The sequence below is a fragment of the Eucalyptus grandis genome, chromosome 10 (assembly GCF_016545825.1).
Source record: "Eucalyptus grandis isolate ANBG69807.140 chromosome 10, ASM1654582v1, whole genome shotgun sequence".
Lineage (NCBI taxonomy): Eukaryota > Viridiplantae > Streptophyta > Magnoliopsida > Myrtales > Myrtaceae > Eucalyptus > Eucalyptus grandis.
The window spans coordinates 37,640,361-37,659,107 of record NC_052621.1 but is presented as its reverse complement, the minus strand read 5'-3'; the positions used below and the strand labels follow the sequence as shown (position 1 = coordinate 37,659,107).

The 18,747-nt window shown below is 40.3% G+C and overlaps 4 protein-coding genes across 6 annotated transcripts in view; 2 read left to right on the top strand and 2 right to left on the bottom strand.

The window, feature by feature from the left end:
* Positions 1 to 159: 159 nt before the first annotated feature.
* Positions 160 to 3,084, bottom strand: LOC104423211 (60S ribosomal protein L7-1). Its single transcript, XM_010035700.3, has 6 exons — positions 2,949 to 3,084; positions 2,624 to 2,858; positions 1,771 to 1,868; positions 1,549 to 1,686; positions 853 to 955; positions 160 to 682 (listed from the first exon to the last, which is right to left on the bottom strand). The coding sequence occupies exons 2-6, from the start codon at positions 2,816 to 2,818 to the stop codon at positions 467 to 469; spliced, it is 750 nt and encodes a 249-aa protein (XP_010034002.2). The 5' UTR covers positions 2,819 to 2,858; positions 2,949 to 3,084; the 3' UTR covers positions 160 to 466.
* Positions 3,085 to 3,802: 718 nt separating this feature from the next.
* Positions 3,803 to 9,593, top strand: LOC104423210 (Golgi SNAP receptor complex member 1-1). The gene is made up of 5 exons (XM_010035699.3): positions 3,803 to 4,098; positions 4,967 to 5,206; positions 7,592 to 7,759; positions 8,487 to 8,600; positions 9,214 to 9,593. The coding sequence occupies exons 1-5, from the start codon at positions 4,060 to 4,062 to the stop codon at positions 9,325 to 9,327; spliced, it is 675 nt and encodes a 224-aa protein (XP_010034001.1). The 5' UTR covers positions 3,803 to 4,059; the 3' UTR covers positions 9,328 to 9,593.
* Positions 9,594 to 13,279: 3,686 nt separating this feature from the next.
* Positions 13,280 to 14,731, top strand: LOC104423209 (zinc finger protein 3). Of its 2 annotated transcripts, none has more exons than XM_018863371.2 (2): positions 13,280 to 13,530; positions 13,722 to 14,731. In XM_018863371.2, the coding sequence occupies exon 2, from the start codon at positions 13,875 to 13,877 to the stop codon at positions 14,541 to 14,543; it is 669 nt and encodes a 222-aa protein (XP_018718916.2). In that variant the 5' UTR covers positions 13,280 to 13,530; positions 13,722 to 13,874; the 3' UTR covers positions 14,544 to 14,731. The 2 variants fall into 2 exon arrangements, with proteins under 2 accessions (XP_018718916.2, XP_018718917.2); XM_018863372.2 differs by having other exon boundaries at positions 13,280 to 13,534.
* Positions 14,732 to 16,534: 1,803 nt separating this feature from the next.
* Positions 16,535 to 18,747, bottom strand: part of LOC104423207 — a 34,121-nt gene continuing 31,908 nt past the window's right edge. For both annotated transcript variants that reach the window (XM_010035696.3, XM_010035695.3), the window contains exons 2-5: positions 18,008 to 18,292; positions 17,663 to 17,712; positions 17,516 to 17,568; positions 16,535 to 17,227 (exon numbers count right to left, since the gene is read on the bottom strand). In XM_010035696.3, coding sequence (XP_010033998.2) covers positions 16,862 to 17,227; positions 17,516 to 17,568; positions 17,663 to 17,712; positions 18,008 to 18,258 — 720 coding nt within the window. In that variant the 5' untranslated portion in view covers positions 18,259 to 18,292 and the 3' untranslated portion in view covers positions 16,535 to 16,861. The remainder of the gene's footprint in view (positions 17,228 to 17,515; positions 17,569 to 17,662; positions 17,713 to 18,007; positions 18,293 to 18,747) is intronic.

The window sequence follows — 18,747 nt, the reverse complement described above, 5'->3', positions numbered from 1 at the left end:
CTTTGAATTCATTCATGAGAAATTTTTTATAGTCAAAAAAATTAATTTATGATAAATTTATTACAGATATACAAATTTGAGGTTTAGAAAAAATTTGAACATAATTACTTATGAAGTGGCAATATCTAAATAGCAAAATTTATAAAGTGGAAACACCAATTTGTCATAATCGAAGACACGGCCAAATCCTCATATAATTGCATAGAGTACATTCCGCACCATGATTGTTTGAGGATATATTTCTTGGTTCCGATTCATAAGAAAGAACATTAAGATAGCTAGCTGCTGAGATATTCTGAAATCACAAACGGAATGCAACCACCACATACTCAGCATTCGACTTGAGTTTTATCGCAACAGACAGAAGAAAGCAAGACCACTACCATTAATTTCAAAATTTAGGTAAGAGCCAACAAAACTGTGGTACTAGTCCAAGTCTGTCTTCACAAGCAAAGATCAGCCTACGCTAGTTCAGTTTCCTGATTAGTTCATTGATGTGATCCTCTCGATTGCCAGTTTCTCCACCATCCTTGTACATTCTTTTAGTTCTCCTTAGGCCTCCTTCTGGCTTGCTGAGCATAAAAGGCCACAGGAAGCTAGTAACCTCCTTAAAATGTGGACCCACATTAGCGATCTCATGGACTATATCCTCTGTGCATAAGATGCCATACTTGCCCACTTCCTGCTCCAAAAAAAAAAAAAAAAAAATTGGCAAAGAAGGTTCTTCACACACACGAAACGCAAGACGACATGTGATGATACAAAGGGCTGGGAATGGTCCCAACAAAACTAAGGGAAGACAGCATATGCTTAATGAACAAATTTCATCTACTAGATTTCATGATGAAGTACCTGCTCAATGATGTTATTGTCCGTTAAAGGAACCCTCTGCTTGTCAATGTTTGCAAATCCCTTCTTGATAATAAGCTCCCTCACATTTGTAAGATTAGGATACCTTCAAAAAGAGAAAAAAGACAAGACAAAAAAGATCCTCCATAAAATGCTCAGGTACAAAAGACTAAGTTAGGTTAGGATAATCATGAAGGCATTAACAGGTTTCAAAATAATCACAGCGCATATGTAGAAGATGGCATTCAAATGCTAATTGTGATGCAAACATTCAACTAAGGCCAGGTGGTAAACTTTACTCCAAGGGCAGAAGACTATTAATGACTGATAATTTTTTATTAAGAACTGTCAAAGGAGATATGGAAATAGTCAAGGCCTATGTTTTTGAATAATTAAAAGTACTTATGACTTATCAAATGCTCTTAAAGCTAAGAGGTGTTACCACGCATCTTAGGCCAGCTCCACTAATAACCAGCAGCATGTGATCTATGGGTCCCAAACAGGCAGGGCTTGAGAAGACAGTATTTCTATCCCGTCTAAAAAATTTCAGTCTTTTTGACTAAAGAGGGTTTTCTGCAGTTGAACCACAAGTTGAGGAACAGACCCAAAAAATGTCACCAGCTCCTATAGCTGTCAGCAACATGACAATTACTACTACAGAATCAAAGAAGGATGCAAGGCAGAATTTAAGTTGCCTACCCATACGTGACATACGGCTCCACCTTTTGCAGCATCGCCAGGATTCCTTCAGTTGCCTTCACAAAGACACCACTAAGGACTCTTCTTAGTCTCAGATTGTTTAAGATCTTTTTAGTTTTTGGATGCATGTCATTTTTCCTGGGAGGAGAAGATGGTAGAGTTCAGAATGTGAGGACAACAAACCCACCATAAGAAATAAACTCCACTGGGCAAGAATCCCACCCTTGAATGCGGATAATGAAGAGCAGCTTCGCATTCGTCGGTGCTACTGGCGGTGCTCGTCTCTTAACCCTGTGTTTCATTCGAATGAGATCAAGTTCCTACACAAAGAAGCAAGGTAAATGATTTTGTGTCCTGTTTCATTTATTTTCCACATTCAGGAGTCAACAGAGGACCGTACGGGCATCATCAAGAAACCAAACACGATCTACGTTGTGAAACCACTGGATGTTCCCGCAGAAATGTAGTTGTAGCACCAGTTAATTCATAGTAAGCATGGTCAACAAAAGAAAAAGAAAGAACAAATGGAAAGGGGCAAAGACTGTGGCCATGACATGGGAGGAAAAAAGGTCCGACTAAGCTGAAAGTGTAGCGAAGTCCACATAATAGCCGAATACCTCTAGAGCTCAATGGGAAGCTTTCAGCAAAGTTCTCGTTCCACTGGTTAGGCTGTACCATGTAGGCGTCACAACAGACATCAACCTCCAAAATCATTGTGCTACTGACACTCTAAAGCTGACTCTACATAGAGTAAAAGTCGAGTCTCTCGATAACAGTACTGCCGAAGCAGCCCCCATCATACACGAATGTCTCTGAAGCACCAATTAAATCGACCCCAAACGGATATACACGGAGAGGACAAACTAAAATGGCCACCCATGAAATAGCAAAGCACGAGTAAGCAATCGAATCGCACGACCTTCCTTCCACGACGATCGAGATTCAGGAACCTAACTACAAGTTCCCGTTTCCCAATTCCCAGTTAACCCACAAGTACCCGCACAACCTACATCAGGACGACACGAACCCCGACATCCAAACTAAACTAAAAAGTTGAAAAAAGACGACAGCTCACCTTCTCCCTGAAATCTTTGATGAACTGCTCGGGCATTTTGAAGTCGCTCGATTTGGAGTGCTTCGACCTCTTCTGGCGCAGCTGGAGCTGGGCCCTCCGCCGGAGCGCCAACTCCTCGGTGCTCTTCCTCTTCTTCAGTATCGCCTCCTGCACGTACGTCAACGGCTGCGCCGCCGCCGCCGCCTCCTCCGCCATCGAATTGCCCAAAATCAGAAAATCCCCCGAAGCAAGAACCCTGCGCAAAGCCCAGAACGCGCCGATGAGCCAGAGAAACAATAACCATTGCAGCGAACAATCGAAGCTAGGTTAAGAAGAAGATGCCTACTGATCTGCGGATGCGAGCAAGGACCGTGAGCACAACGCGAGGGAGGCGAGGAGGAACGACTGAATGCTAGAGCTCCCGGGAGAGGAGGAGAAAGATTAGGGTTTTAGGTTGTTGCTCTTCTTTAAGATATTACCCAAAAAATATATATATACATTCGGTGCGGAGAAACGAAATATATGGGAATTTTTTCAATCATTAACAGCACAAAAATTTACTTTTTCTGATGAAGAGAAAGTAATAGGATTATGTGGAAAACTAAAACTAACCACATTTAAAGTTAAGTAGCAAATTTATTTTTAATCGGGGAAAAAATTACTCTGGATAAAACTTTACTGTTTTAAAAAATAAATTCTCATTAAATCTGCTGACATTATAAAAGATAATTCACATATTTACATCTCAAATCGTCGATATGTAAAAGAATATACAAATTATTTATCCAATGATGGGCATATGAAATATTCTTCATGATACTCTTTGGAAAGTGGTAATGCATAAAAAATTGCAAACCATATTTGAAAGTGGTGAGTTAAACGTCTTAAAAAAAAACACATTTTTTCAATTTTTCCACCATCACTCAATATGAACTTAATTAATGGCAATACTTGATCATATACCATCTGAAATTTCAGGATTTTATTGCACGTTCGGCATAACTTTTAGGCCGATAATTTTTTTCATTTATGTGAATAGTTGGTGGAGATAAGAAAAGACCTGCGGACCGGTCGGGGGATAAGAATAACTTCCCGCGAGTGGCGGCAATTTTGCAAGGAAATAAAGAATAACTTCCCGCAATTAGAAAAAAAGGCCAAAAATAATAATAAAAATAAAATTAATCAAGCACGGTGAATTGAGGAAGAAGCGAACTGGGCCAAATTGCCGTTGGGGGATCGGGCGGTCTGTCCCCGTCTCTCTCGACAAAAACCCACGGAGCCCGAATCGAAATCCGCAACGCCAACCTCCGATCGCCGCCGCTCGCAATCCGCCGCCGAGAACCGGAGAGCCGAGTTCCCGGAATCCGATCCGGCACCGGCGGAATCCCTCCGTCGCGATCGTCGCCCCTTTCTCCGATTCGATTTCGCGATAAGTTGACAGCTCGGCTGCTCGATTCATGGAGGTGCCGAGCTCATGGGACGCCCTCCGCAAGCAGGTCCTTATTTTTCTTCTTCTTCTTCTTCTTCTTCTTCCCTTATTGTCGTCCTCGTCGGAATCGATTTGACGAGCTGATGTTCCTTTTGTTCTTGTGATTGAATGGATGAATTCTTTGTTGACTTGCTGGAGATCGCCTCGGTCGGGCCTTCGTTTTTGGCTTGATTTTAGGATTTCGTTTGACTTGAATGTCGTTTTGTCATGTCCGGCGTCTGATCCACGAGGAGTCTAGGGGGCGCGATGGAGTTGATTTTGTCGGTGTCAGTTGATTAAGGTCGACTGTCCGATCTGGCGAGGATTTCGCGTGACGACTCTGGAGAGTTAGAGTCTCTGCCCCTTGAGTATTGAACGGTCCAGATCCTTTACATGTGAAGTCGATAAAGGTGGATTCGGTCGCTCAATTCGGAATTAGTGGTGCATTTTCGTCTCGACATCCTCAATCGTGCGTTACAAGAGATGTCTTGAGTGCAGAGTTGTTTGCTCAGTTTTTTTATTTTCTAAGCCGAGTACTTATGGCAATGTTGGATATGTGCGCGAGGCCGCACAGATTTTAGGAGTGTTTGGATGCCCGATCCTGATGTTTTGCAGTTGTTTGTGAATTATAATCACGGTTTCTGCAAATGCTAACAAGGGGAGCATGACCTTTTGTTGCTGAAGTGGAAAATGGTCTAAATATTCCCTGCTAGGTGAAGCCACTATTTTCCTCGAGCATCCTAACCCGTTTGTAATTTCCTTAGAATCATTAGAGTTGTCAGAATGACTCTATGACAATTTACGGATCTTATTTTTCCTGTCTCATCATGATTCCTGTCAATGTCGCTGCTGCATGTATCTTTCGCTTCTAATGTCTCTTGACCTTTTGAGTGCAGGCAAGAAAGCTTGAAGCTCAGTTGGATGAGCAGATGAATTCATATAGGAGGATTGCTTCTGCAAAGGCTTCTTCTAAAGCTGATGCTACGGAGACAGATGTTGAAACTGGGATAGATCGACTACTGAAACAGCTCGAACAAGTAAATATACAAATGCAAGCTTGGGTATCATCTGGAGGATCTGAGATGGTTTCTCATACATTGACACGGCATCAAGAAATTCTACAAGATCTTACGCAGGTATTTTTGGCAGTTTGACATTGGTTAATAGGGTCGTCGTTTTGAGATTTGACTTGGTCTAAGCACCAAATGATACTTCAGTGTTGGTTAATTTAGAGTCAACTTGAGATCTTTGAGTCTCAGCTGTGTTTTTGGTTGCTCATCAGAATATCAGACTGGAGAAGATAGAGTAGGGCTGTGCAAGAATTTTTCTTAATTGCTCTTATATCACAAGCTCATCCTAGTAGAATGATCAATTCAGGGACTAGAGGTTATCATATCCTATCATATTTCACTGATTGTTGTGCATCATACAAATAGGTCATGAGCAAGAACTTCAGTGAAAAATGCACGCATTTTCAAAAATAGTTGAATCTTCTGTAGGAAATTATTGATTTATTGGCAAATCTTTTATAAGTGCAAACCATCAAAATAGGCAGATGGACTGCCCACTCCTCTCTTGATTCAAATGTACTCCATGAAGGTGACTAAACATAATCATAAATCACACTAACTTCAATTGGTTACATACTGGATGGCAGATAAAATCATTATCATTCCTGTTGTGGCACAAATTCTGGAGCTACCTCAGCATTCGGAACTCTATTCCATTTGAGAAAAAGTAACAACATAGGCTTCGGTTGTTGAGTGGTGTCAAATTTCACTTTGTGTCTTGTCAATATGATCAAAATATTCTATGTTATTTTCTTCATGTTTCTGCCTTCTTAGGTCTTTCCTTTTCCTTTTCCCTTGCACATTCACCAAACTTGCCAAGTTAGAAGACCCTGCAGATTACCATGAGTTGCTGATTTACCATGTTTCGTTTTAACATAGAATGTTTCTTCCATCACACCTTGACTGTAGCAATGGTCTCAACTCCATTCTTGTCTACTTGATTTTTTTCCACATGCCTACCTGCGAATCTTAATACTTCCCTCCTGACTTTCAGATTATCCTTTGTGTGAGCATTGCTAGTATAATAAAAATTTGTATTGCATTTTGCTCTTTACTTTTTCTGTGATTTTTGGCTGTAGGGGGAAATTTTTTATTGCTAGGTACCTAGCACCTGTAACTGAAATATTCTTGTTTTGATCAGATGGCTGTGTAATATGTCGTTCTGAACAGAGTTTGATATTCTAGTGGGATAATTTTAGTAGGTCATTTTAACAGACTTGTCCTTTGTATTTCTATTCGCATTCTAGTGTATTTGGATATTAAGAAGAGAGAGAAAAAGTCACTTGTACTTAGGCTGCGTTTGGTTCAACTTTTAAAATGGGCCTTGGGGAAATGCAAATATCTTTGGTCTAAAGGGCTTTGGGGAAATACAAATTGCATTTGGTAAAAAATTCTTGGCAAAGCTATTTTGGCGTTAAGAGTGTTTAGCAAATCTTTTTTTATACAGGGCTTTTGGATTTCATTTTTTTCATTAAAAAAATTAAACTCTTTGCTGATTGTAGTGAAGGTAAGGGTAGTTTTGGAACAATGAGAGGTAAAACCAAAAAACTAAAAAATCTATGATGGTAGTTTTGGGAAAAAAAAAAGTAGTTCAGCATGCATGTGGTCAAATGTTGAAAGCCCAAAGCTAGTCCCTATCAACATTGGGCTTTCAGCTTTTTCAAGGCCAGCATTTCCCCCAGGGGCTTTGGAGACTGAAAGCCCCTTGGGAAAGTTGAACCAAACGCACCCTTAGAGATGAGATGCTCAAGTTCATGAAGATTACAAGACATGAGTTTATCTTTTCTTAGAAGGGCATGACTATGCCATTCTCAAGTCTATCAGTTAAGCTAAAATACCTCCTTTCTTGATCCTGTATCTTCCACTGTTCTGAACAGAGTTTGATATTCTAGTGGGATAATTTTAGTAGGTCATTTTAACGGACTTGTCCTTTGTATTTCTATTGGCATTCTAGTGTATTTGGATATTAAGAAGAGATAGAAAAAGTCACTTGTACTTAGAGATGAGATGCTCAAGTTCATGAAGATTACAAGACATGACTTTATCTTTTCTTAAAAGGGCATGACTATGCCATTCTCAAGTCTACCAGTTAAACTAAAGTACCTCCTTTCTTGATCCTGTATCTTCCACTGATCAGAAAATAAAAGTAGCCTCTTTTACTTTCCTTTTTATACTCTCTCTCTCTCTCTCTCTCTCTCTCTCTCTCAATATTGGTTGCTCTCTGTAAGAACCGGGGAATTTATTTTACATGGGAATTTCCTATTTGTTGGGGATGTGGAATGTTATATATCAAATTTTCTGGTATGGATGAGGGACTTTATCTTCCCATGACTAACTTTCTTTTGGGGTAAATTCTCATGACTCATTTGGGTTTTGAGGAAACTTCTCCCATAAACTTACAATTCTATGCCTTAAGAATTGGCCGAATTACCTTAATTTACATGAATGCAGGAGTTCTATCGACTTCGATCCAGCCTAAGAGCTAAACAAGAGCATGCTTCACTCCTTGAGGATTTTAGGGAGTTTGATAGGACAAGGCTGGACTTGGAAGATGGCCACGGTTCTCCAGAGCAAGCGCTCCTTAAGGAGCATGCATCCATTGGCAGAAGTACAGGACAGGTATGCAATATTGGCTTCTAAAATAATGGCATAACAATTTGCTTGTTGCTATTGAAATTGAAGATAAATTATGACGCAATGTGCCAGTATCAGGGTTATTGTTTGTTGTTGATGAGGTGTCACATGTAGTTTTTTTCATCTTATAGCGTGTTGACAATTTTGGTATGAACTTACAACAAGAACAGCTTGGCATGGCTACTATATACATCCCGTGTGTGTTATCAGCAACTCTTAATTTTGTGGGCATTTCACTGTTTGTTATTTTGTTTTTAGTCATAACCTGTGGTTATTAGGGAAATCTCTTGAAATATTCTGCTGGCACCTTCACCATTAGGTATCAGCTTGCATCATGGCTCTCTATATATTTTGCTTTTGCTAGGGTAGAATCTGAATATGCGCTATCCCAGTTTCTTTTGTTTCAATTTTTAGTTTCATCTGCTCTTTCAACACCTGGGCTTCTTTTATGTCAAATAACTTGATGGTTGTCCAGATGTTCTTTTGTGATCATTGCTTCTTTTACTGTATCAATGGATGCACGGACCTATACCTTTGCAAGCCACTGGCTGAACAATCTAGGTGATCAGTTCGGTGTGGTATGGGAACATCAATCTCTAATCCACTAATGTAGGTTTAAACTTAGGTACTTTGTATGTGTGAATATCTTGGCAAAACGAAAAGCCTTGGTTATTCGTTGGACCACCTTATTGAACATGTTCCTCTGCTGCAGATGGATAATGTCATATCTCAAGCTCAAGCAACACTCGGTACCCTTGTTTTGCAACGTTCCACTTTTGGGGGCATCAATTCAAAACTTAGCAATGTCAGCAGCCGCCTTCCATCGGTAAGTGGTCATTTCATTTATAAAATTTTATGGAACACAACCAAATGTTCTAAAAATTTAAATTGTTAGATGAATGCGTGGTTTATATTCAAACACTCTAATACTTTCTCTGACACGTAAGCTGGACTTTATCCTGAGACTAAAGGGTGAAAATATATAATGAGGAGGCAAATAAGATATCTGAAAAGATCTGAGCTCAGGACCATCCTATGCTGATACTGTGAGGTTTTATAGGCCATAACCGATTACTCTAAAAGTTTAAGATATTAGATGAAGGCGGAATTTAATATTTAAATATTTTGACATCAGTATATGTATTAGGGATAATATGTTTGGGGACTTGGTTGCATATGAAGCCACAAAACTTCATGGTCATGGCATAATGTAAAAAGTTACGAGTGCCTTTGAATAAGTTTTTTCTTGGTATTATCTTTTGACCAAAACAAGACGTGAAGGAGAGCGATATTAAGAGGTAAACATGATGGGAAGCGAAATCTATGTAAATAATAGATCAAATATGAAGGACGGATGGTTCTGTATTTTCTTAGCTTATATGTAATATTTCTACATGTGTCGTGTGAACAAATGTATTTTCTCTGATATGTTGCTGCAGGTTAATCAAATTCTCTCAGCAATAAAGAGGAAAAAGTCAATGGATACCATCATACTCTCTCTTGTTGCTTCTGTTTGCACATTCCTTATTTTCATGTATTGGCTGAGCAAGTAACGATGTCATTTTTAGCATTACTAGTGGATTGTCAGTATGGGCCAATCTCTCTATGTTTTGTAATTAGTTGTTCTTTAGAATGCCTCATCTGTCTTTTTATACCATTTCTCTATCCTTCAAATGGATGCTGTATCTGCATTTTACTGTTTATAGAGATAATACCAGATGCACTCAAGGCTTTGGGTCCACCATTATCTTTGTAGAGCTTTCGAACTCAGTCTCCATTACCCATTGCTTGAAGTAACGCCATAATGGTTTTGAGGCAATCCCAACATTGACCATCAACTGGGTCAACCTACAGCACATTCTCTTTAGTCATTTATTTGCCTTTGCCTGGGGAATCTTTTTTTGTTGCAAGTCCACTTATTAAATCCAATGTTTGTTTCGAGGGATATTCAAGACGATACGCTCTATAAGCTGTGTGGCATATTGTGTGTGTTATTCTTTAATGCTCTGAGTTTGATCTGGATTTTGAATTTGGTATTTTGAGGATGAATTGGTGGTAGGGATGATGTTGTCACTGCCGGGATTTTTTCCCAGTTATGAGGATTTTGTGGACATTTTTGACTTTGAAATTGATTGTTCTCACTGGGTAAATCAATTGACAATGCGCATTCAAACTTACTCTCATTGATGTCACGCTCGATTTTGTTAAAGATTATTTCATTTGAATACCTGTGATGCCCATGTGGAAAGAAAAACTTTCGTTTAATATTTCACCCCTAAAATGAGTGAAGTAGAATTGTTCTCCAAGTCAGCTGTCAAGTGAGGCTGAAAATTTGAAAGCGAAGAAGCTAAGAAGATACCATTACAACTACATCCGTCTTGGATGACCAAGCCAGAAAGTGACCGACTCTTAGGACCACCTCTCCAAGACAAAAAGTTGGCCAAGGTCCACTCAACTTGCAAGGAAGAGGCAAGGGAGGGGGATGCGGCGATACCATAATGCGAGCGCGCCCTTTAGAGAAAGAGTACCATGTACATTAGGTTAGTGCCTGATGTTTTTTTTTTGGTTAAGAGGTTAGTGCCTGATGTTAAAATCTGAAAAAGACAATCCTTCTTGCTTGGGGACATTTACGTCCACCGATTCTGTCCTTCTCATCACGTTGCGAAAATGATATGCTCGATATGATTGGCAAGGGAGTGCAATAATTTGAGGACATCGTCAGAGGAATGCCTCATTCAAATGTCTCGATCTTGGGACATTCTGTTACGCTTCTGCTTTACGTCTGTTCTAAATAGTCCGGGGAATCAAATCAAGATAGAGGGACTGACCTTCTCGGAGGGTCATTATAGAACTGCAATTTCAGTAGTCTAAACAGAATCTTAGTTGTAGATTCTAGTTACGGAAATTGTAATATTTCAGTCTCTGTACCTTTGCAGAACCTTAAAAGCATGAGGGTGTGTGTTAAAGAGATGGGGTTCCATTTCTTTCAGGTGCCAGGGAGGAGTGAAGTTGTCACTGCTTGGGTTGGATGAGGTTGACGTTACTGCAGCTTTAAAAATGTTTGACGAACTTGCAGTGTAGAAAATGAACGGACAGAGAAATCTAGACAGATGCTCGGTCCAATTGATTAGCAAAGGCATGCTTAACATAGCCTAACAAAGAAATTATATTTAGCACATGTACAGGAGAAGATCAAACGGTTCAAAAACGAGAGCTTTTAACAACCAGTTAAGACTGTTATGCGTGCCCATCATTCACGCTTTTCCTGATTGATCAAACAATTTGTCTTGGCTCTTGTTTGATCTCGGGCTTGATTTCAGGAAAATCAGCACGAGTGATAATGATTCATGAGGATTAACATGCGTAGGACGGCAATCCGGGAGCATGTCAAGGGCCCTTTCCATCAACTCCTCCATCCACCTGTCTGCCACTTGTTTGTGAAGTAAATCTTTCGCCACTGCGAGAGGACAAACGAATCTTCTGTTTGCATGTGGATTGAATTGGACTTTTCATTTGTGCACATGAAGTTTTTGATTGGGGACCACGCATCCAAATTGACTGTTAGTGCTGACAATAGAGACAAAAATTTAAAAGAGAGGGATTTGTACTTCTAGTTTTCCTTTCAATCAAGATTCAAGGCATGAAGACCAATGGAGAACTGATTTACTTCGAGAAGGATGCCCCCGAGTTGAAGTGATATTAGGGTCTTAGGGGTCATATTTAGGTGTTTGTCATAATCAGGTCATTTTGGTCTGGAAAAATCACTCAAAGTAGGCAAAGCTTTACTATTCACTCTGGACGGATACCTATTTCTCCACCCGGCTTTTAGGTCATAATTTGCGAAATTTGCTGGAAAGCGTATATTACTATGGGAGGAACCCAGTAATTGCAAGACAAACTACAATTACAAGAGTAAGGCCCTTCACAATTTTGATAGCGGTTCTGCACTTTGCAAATCCATGAAATTCAATGGAGATGATGCTAAAACTTTTTATGTAATATTAAGTGTCTTTGCTCCTATTTACCAGATGCAAACTACCCATGGCGAGAGGGGGAAAAATCATTTTCAAGCCGCCATGTAATTAGGTCAAATTAGACGTATGAGAGCCCATAGAGTAACCTTAGTCTAAGAATGCTTCGACGACCGTATTATTGGAGTCTGGTTATTGCATCCTAGTCACTCTGCCTGTTTCCCATGTTCTTGAGTATTAAGATCTGCATAGACATGATCTATCTGTAGATGATTGATATTCGTATCATTAATCATCGGTAAAGACGCTCACTGCAACTTGATGGATGAAATTGAGATGGTTCATGTGAAGAACCCTCAAAACACTAGCTAGTTACCATGGTAGTAGTACTGAGAATCACATTGATGGCTAACATCTTCTATGCGAATTCTGACATTCCCACTCCATCTACTGGTATTTGTCTTCTTGCAAAGCTCTGGCCTACCGACTTAAAATCCAACACAGACACAAGCGACCGCTTTCTGTCACTATCTCATTACACCCGCAGAGAGGACGCATACCGAAAAGGAGTTACCTGTACAACCCGTGTTTCCAACCCTCAATTTGCCATCCGATATCCGTGAATTGATTCCCAAGGAAACTTATAAAGATGAAAAAGAAAGGCAGAGGTTTGTATTAACCATCGATTCTGCTAGGTCACAGTGGATTAGATATTGACTAAAAGTTTCAGCAGATTCCTAGGCATGGAAAAGGACATATATGGAGCCTTTACCTTCTAAGTGTGGGAGCTTACCTAACAATGTGCACTGATCATTACGAATATATGTCACTTCTATGTGCGAAACAGATCGACTGACTTTCTGGTGCCACAGTTTGGAGAGAGGAAGGGCGACGTGAAATTTCCAATTGTTTTCTCCTGCTTTAGTCGAACTTGAAATAGAAGTTTCCCATGAAATGATGAAATGTCAGTTTAACAGAAGATTAAGGTTAAAGGAAATCAGTTTAGCTAAGGCCGATTAGGACGAGAACCCCTTCGGGCGATTTCTCAGATGGCACCTCGCAAGCAGCTGATGCGAGCTTTTATTGTCAATATACTTCGACCTTTTCAAAAACCATCCGGTGAGATAACGAGGATATCATTGTTCTGCTCTCCGGGTCTATAATCTGCATTGTGAAGAAACAATCATAAAAAAAGACCTAATCAGAAGACTGAAAAGCAGAACTTTTTAGAATTAATTAGTTGAACCAGGAGGTCGCCTATCTGCACAACCGTGCTGACTGCTGAGACTTTGAAATGATGACACTAGTATGGTCCACAACTCATATATGGTAATTATTCCATGAACAAACAGCACCTGTTTTGAACCATATTTCCGTAGGCACCCACTAACTTCAAGGGTGCACTAGAAACCTACAGTGCACAGTATGGACAAGCGATTGCTCCCACAATGACTGAACTCTTACACAAGATAAGGACATGACTTTTTCTGTGAAGATTTTGCATATCCTTCATTCGGGTGCCAAATTTTACAAAGCCACATCTTTTTAAAGATAAGTCCATTCCAAGACTCACATGAGTCCAAAAACCAAAAGGGCGGATTTATTCGGTCTTGGATTTAATATGTGAAGACACAGCTGCGGACATTCACAAAGGAGGAGCGTGAAGCACAAACACAAGAATGGCCAGAAGACAGGAGTTTGAGGCGAAGAGAAGAACAAAAGTACACGTTTATAGTGCGTACATGGATATAGGTGCACGATATCGCTCATGAGTTTCAATCAAGAGTTTGTAACATCTCTCTCTCTCTCTCTCTCTCTCTCTCTCTCTTCCAAAACTGTCCTGGTCCTCATATCCTAGTCCTTCTATATTAAGACCTTGTAACTGCAAAACAGGAGCAGTTCCTTCCATACATAGCTCAGAGCTTTTATTACTGGCCCATCAATAGGCTTTTGAATTTGAATATATTTCTCTGCAGCAAAAGGTTGTTTCCATGGCACATGACTAGTAAGCCGCTTTTGCTAATTTCCTCCGCATGTACCCTCCAAAGTGAGAGCAGGTCACTCAGAAAACCCAACCTCAGCTTATCATCTGAAGTCCCCTCTCTTGTGAAAACCTCATATCTTAAGCCATGGAGGGGATGCAAAAGCTAGAGGAAGATCATCAGAGACAGAGAGAAAGCAAGAATTCCGCTCTTACCCTGGATCTCAGCCTATCTAGGGAAGATTCCTGTCACGGTTCGAATCCAGAACTGGATCTCATCCAAGGTTTCGACTCCGATTCACCTCGAAACTCTGAAGACACCCTTCCAGGTAGTGAAACCGAGCCAAGAGTGTTTTCATGCAACTATTGTCAGAGGAAATTTTACAGCTCTCAAGCACTCGGAGGCCACCAGAACGCGCACAAACGAGAGCGGACGCTAGCAAAGCGTCACCGGATCGGCGGTTTTGCGTATTCCAGCATGGCCTCCCTGCCTCTGCATGGCTCTTATAACAGATCTCTCGGCATTCAAGTGCATTCCATGATCCACAAGCCGCCTCACACTTATGGACATGACGGGTGGAGTCGGCAATCGCTGAATCAGCAGCCTGCAGTTGGAAGACTTGTGGTACAGGATTCTTTTCGTGTGGGTATAACCACCACAGGATCATCATCAAATTCCGGGATCGGCAGATTCGACGGAGTCAGGAGGATTCCTTCTGCCGCCGAAGGGATGGGAGGATCCTGGTGGGGCAGTGTAAACCATTTGGATACCAAACAAGATGAAGTGCAGAAAATTGACTTGTCCCTGAAACTCTAAGCTGTTTTTCTCTTCCTTTTCCCCCCCTTTTTTCGCCCTCTCCAAGCAAAAGTAATGACATTATCTTACTTCTTCAGGCAAAGTTGGTTTATTTTGTTTCGGGATTACCATCTGTACATGCTTTTCTGAGTATAGACATAAATCACCGTGGGATGGACTAATTTCTAGGACGCTTCTACTGTCTCCTATAATCTGGAAATCCGAGTTTCTTTGTGCAGAATTAAGTTTTCTTAACAGTAGATTTCCATGGGTTGCGGCTAGCCGTAAAAACTGGTTTTGACAACCAGTGCAAAGGGCTTTTGTAAACTTAATGTGAAGTCACCTATTAATATTTGAATTTGGCCGCTATTAAATTAATGGAGGACACTAGTTGGAAGTTTAAAAGGAGAGTGAAGGACAGAGATCAGACTGAGTCTCCCAAAACATGACATGCAACAGAGTTTTTATTTAATTAAGAAGAGTAGCTTTTTTTTTCACATGCGTTATTAGTTTCATGCGGACATGATGGTCCACACTGGCAGGGGTGTCATCTGAAAGCATGTTCTTGTCATCTCTTGTTGTCACAAAACACTAAATGCGCAATGCTTGTCAAGAAAGAACATAGTAGAGTTGGATGGCTGTGATTTGTCTGAACAGCATTACAGATACCTACTTACAGTTGATTATAGACCATTTTTGTTTGGTATGGCCATGTGAGATGGCGCAGAATGGCCCACACAAGCTCTGCTATCACATCATTTTCCATACACAAACTTTGGGTAAAATCTGCATATTCATTTGATTTCTCACCTAATAAGATTTCTTGACTGTGGCCATCAAAGCAGGGGCCCACAACAGACCCCGATGTGCACTGGTTGCATCTTTTCATTAGTCATAATGCAACTTGGATTTTCCACAATCAAGAGTTAATGTGACAGAAACAGTCGCATCGTTACGACAGTTAATTACCCCAGTAATCCGACAATAGTGAGGACTATGATTGAGTTAGATGCAAGTCATAATGAAAGTTACAAGTCATGAACGCTCACCAAAGTTGGCCTCTTAGGTGGACAGTCCTTTTTTGTGCAAAAATGGGAAATGAATTGGTTTGTTGTTAAAGCAAGAAACCCCAAAAAAGCACCCGATTAGGAAGATGTCTGTGTTCAAAATGGACTCACCATTGGCTGAGATTGGGTGGGAAGCTTTACTGCAGACAATGGTCCTCACTTTTTTAATCTCATCCTAATACGTATAACGCATTGTTAGTTTCTACAAGTTGGGCATGACTTCTTAAATTACTTGAGAGAGACTAATAATCACACATCATCTTTTCTATATCCATCAATCAGATTGGTTGACCATGTCATTACACTATAAGTTTTTACACAGATAATCAAACGCAGAGATCTTAGATCATGCAAGACCGGACTGCATGCACGGTTTTCCCTCCCGCGTCTCCTTATTTCTGCTCTGAATTCTCCACATTTCAGAGCATGCATGAAGAATCAAACTGATAAATGGATCAAACTGATCATTTTGCAGGACTAAAAGCACATATCCATCCGCGCTTACTTTAATTGATAGTAATTCCATTTAAAGAAACATACGGCAGGTTTTAATAGCAGCCTTTTATTGTCTTAAGAGGGGTTGGCATGTTTACCGCAACTATGAAGCACTAGGAAGTCATTATAATTTGCAAAGGTAACAAGTGATTTGACTTTTTACCTCATTCAAAATGAGTATGATTCTTCAGAACCTAGTAAATGTGCATATCGTAGAGTGTAGCGTTAGGGAACTAATCACTTGATATCAAGCACAAATAGAATTACAAGGAATCAGGATCCGTTCACGGAGGAGGTCGCTTCACTTGTTCCTTCATTCACATTGCCTCTGCTCAACATCATTCCTCCATAAATCACCACCTGCTCTTCATATGCCATATATCATGACCAAAAAATACGAGGTTCCCTTCAATGGCATCCTGATTTACAAAGAAAACAAGATGGCCCGGATCACAAAATAATAGCCTTTTGCCAATTCAACCTAATTCAAAGACTCATTAAATAACTACAAGGGATAGATGATGGATAAAAATTAACAAATTTAGCCCATGGCACACGAACAACTAATGATACCATAAGTACAGGATGCTAGACTAAACAACCAATCAGATCAACAAGAAAATTCTCTCAGGCATGCAGTTCCCCTGTCTGTACCTTTGTGAAGCAACTTTTGGACATGGATTTCTGTTATGCCAGAGCATAATTCGTGCATCTCTTTCCAGAAAAAATAAATCTTTCTTGGCAAAAACGTCATTCAAATTAAGCACCACAGAAATCTCATCCATTTTGGGTCTTAATTGGTCTGATCCTTTGGGAAGAAACAGGAACTAAAGCTGAACCACCTCCCTCTTCTTTACCATCATTGCTTTTAACCACAGGTTTTCCAGGTTCTGGCTCTGCAGTGCTGGGCTTGGCTGATGATTGAATCTCTTTCTTCATTGCATCCTCCTGCTTTGCACGAGAGCTGCCACCTGATTGTTTCTTTGCTTCGACAACTATTTCCTTCACAGCCTCTTCCAGCTTGTCGAGTCTCACTTTTACCTCAGAAAGATCCTTTACTGAATCCACTTCTTCTTCTTCTGGAGTTTCCTCTTCCATCTCTTTCAATTTCTTTTCTTCTTCCAGCTTCTTCTGCTCCAGTTCCTGAGATAGTGACAAAAACAACAAAATGATAAATCATACACATAGCAAAGGTCAGGTTACTGGCAATTTGAATTGAGCATATGAAAGAAGAGATTAAACCCTTTAATTAGTCATCATCACATGGGCAACACTCCAACAAGACACAAACTATCCTTTTTTTTTTTTAACAAATCAAACAGAAAGAAGCAAACTAAAGTCCCCATGCATGTAATAAATTATTGAGTGACAAGAACTGCGATGTCAAGTATCAGTGTTCACTGGCTAAGTATGTAAAAGGGCGAGGCTTACAGCTTCCATTCTTCTCATTTCATATCGCGCATATTGAGCCACCAAGTAAACAGCTGTCACACAAACCATCCGCTTTAAGACAGGAGCACCAAACCAACAGGCAACATTGTAAATCTGAAATTCGATAGTTGGTAGACTTCGTAATACCCAGTGAAGGCATGCAGGCAAAGAAAAGCTGTACCAGATGGAAATCAATCCTGATCATGCAACAAAGAACTGTATAAGAAGAAAGTTCAACATTAAGTGAGAAAAAAAAAATTAAAAGAATTTGAGATTGGACCGAGTATGATTAAGCATTGTGAAGAATCGGAGATTGCATTCCCAGTTTGCATCTCACATATGAGTCATATTACATGTTGGCTACCATAATTATGACAAGAACACAGCCAGGGTTTAACATTTCAAGAAAGAGCATCATATGTCTGGTGGAGCTACAAAAGCAAGAAATGCAAATTCCATAATCATGAGGAGGAACATCTACACCTAACCTACCCAAAGTTCTTTTTCTTTGGGGGATCAGTGAACAGGATCCTCGCGGCAGTCATGAAATCCAACTTCTCCAGCTGCCTGTACGCCTTCTTGTAAGCGCCGATGCTTGATTCAGCATTCTCACCATTGCTAGAATTGGTGATGAAGGTGCTGGATGTATCGCCATTCTTGCCACCGGAACTGCTGTATGATCTCGCTCGTCGAAGTCTGTATATCCTGGTGAGGTGAACCCAAGCTTTTTGGGCACAAAACATCACTAGCTACCCCCTCCCACTTTTGAACTACATTCTGCAAAATCCAAAGGTAATCTAATTTCACTTTCTACAAATAAGCCACAAACAAGACATACCATTCAGTAAGAACTAAACGAAACAATCCAGCAAAAACAAAAGAGGCCGCGAATTTTGTTCTCAGAAGATTCAATAACTCTCTCCCTACCAACATGCTAAATTGAAAGCTACATTTCTTGCTACGCGCGAATTAACAGAATGAGGCGAATGCATCCAGCATTCCAATGGTCAAGACCGCGATTCGCGTTCTAAATAACTTGTCAAACCATCGGAGAGCTAAAAGACAGCGTCGAGAATCTTTCCGCGCCTGTCGGATGAATCAACAGCCGAAAATGTACAACCTTTCAGCACACTGCAGTGCGGCCAATATCCTAACGATGTTTACTGCAACTTCAGAGGCTAAAATCCTACTAATACTCCCAATCAACATCAAAGACCGCCATATCACATCCA

Excerpts from the sequence above, each read along its gene's own strand:
- LOC104423209 (XM_018863371.2), top strand. The coding sequence starts at position 13,875 with ATGGAGGGGATGCAAAAGCTAGAGGAAGATCATCAGAGACAGAGAGAA.
- LOC104423211 (XM_010035700.3), bottom strand. The coding sequence starts at position 2,818 with ATGGCGGAGGAGGCGGCGGCGGCGGCGCAGCCGTTGACGTACGTGCAG. Across the intron at positions 1,869-2,623 it reads TCAAAGATTTCAGGGAGAAG|GAACTTGATCTCATTCGAAT; the intron begins GTGAGCTGTCGT and ends TTCTTTGTGTAG. Across the intron at positions 1,687-1,770 it reads TTCATTATCCGCATTCAAGG|GAAAAATGACATGCATCCAA; the intron begins GTGGGATTCTTG and ends TTCTCCTCCCAG.
- LOC104423210 (XM_010035699.3), top strand. The coding sequence starts at position 4,060 with ATGGAGGTGCCGAGCTCATGGGACGCCCTCCGCAAGCAG. Across the intron at positions 4,099-4,966 it reads GGGACGCCCTCCGCAAGCAG|GCAAGAAAGCTTGAAGCTCA; the intron begins GTCCTTATTTTT and ends TTTTGAGTGCAG. Across the intron at positions 8,601-9,213 it reads TCAGCAGCCGCCTTCCATCG|GTTAATCAAATTCTCTCAGC; the intron begins GTAAGTGGTCAT and ends ATGTTGCTGCAG.